The following is a 783-nucleotide window of genomic DNA, read 5'->3' on the forward strand; positions in this document are numbered from 1 at the left end:
TCCCTAATTTCGCTCCTCGATTTCGGCTCGATCCGATTCCAAGTCGAAACTTACGTGTGATAATCTCTCTTTGTGACAAGTGCTGCGGGTTTCCCTGCTTGCGACGGGACATTGCCCTGGCATTTACACTGGCATCGCCTGGAGAGCTGCACTGGTCTGGGGGCTGCGTTGGGGGCCGGTCCTCCTCCTCTGCTTTTTTGCGTCTTTTCTTCTTCTTCTTGATCGAGTTCTTCGTTCAAAAAAAAAAAAAAAAATAAAATAAAAATAAAAATAAAAAACACCTTTTGCTGCTGTTGTGGTGCACTGGATGGGATCTCCTTTCAATTAAAAATCACCATCATCATCAGGAAAAGCTCTCTCGCTCTTTTTTTTTCTCTTTCACACTCTGTCTTTTCTCCACTGCTTCTGCCACTCGGACTTCCAAACCTCTTCTTGAACTTGGGAGGATGTGCACCGCCAGTACACTTTTCTTTTTCCCCTCTTTCCAGAGTGCTTGGCAAATTGGCAAGTGCGCCTTTCCACCAGGAGGGTTAAAAAAAAATAAAAACAAAAAAAAAAAAAAAAAAACAGGAATAAAAAAGATTTTTTAAAAAAGTACTGAAATTGGGTTTTGCCCAAACAGCCAAAAATTGCCCAAAAAAGAAAAAAAAAATGTTTCTCAGAGATTGACCCTTGCTGGGTAGATATCTAGAGAGAATTTGTTTGAAAAGGGGCAGCCAAAACTGTGTCTCCTCTTTCCCAGTTCAAGTGGCACTGCTCTGCCCTGGTGCTTTAGGATTGCCC

The 783-nt window shown here is 42.4% G+C and overlaps 1 protein-coding gene across 4 annotated transcripts in view; it reads right to left on the reverse strand.

Moving 5' to 3' along the window:
* Nucleotides 1-240, reverse strand: part of BCL11B (BAF chromatin remodeling complex subunit BCL11B) — a 93,136-nt gene extending 92,896 nt beyond the window's left edge. For all 4 annotated transcript variants that reach the window (XM_042868459.1, XM_042868443.1, XM_042868467.1 and 1 more), the window contains exon 1: nucleotides 55-240. In XM_042868459.1, coding sequence (XP_042724393.1) covers nucleotides 55-112 — 58 coding nt within the window. In that variant the 5' untranslated portion in view covers nucleotides 113-240. The remainder of the gene's footprint in view (nucleotides 1-54) is intronic.
* Between the last annotated feature and the right edge of the window lie 543 nt (nucleotides 241-783).

The sequence above is a fragment of the Lagopus leucura genome, unplaced genomic scaffold (assembly GCF_019238085.1).
Source record: "Lagopus leucura isolate 7727_CA_CO unplaced genomic scaffold, USGS_WTPT01 Super-Scaffold_1, whole genome shotgun sequence".
Taxonomy (NCBI): Eukaryota; Metazoa; Chordata; class Aves; order Galliformes; family Phasianidae; genus Lagopus; species Lagopus leucura.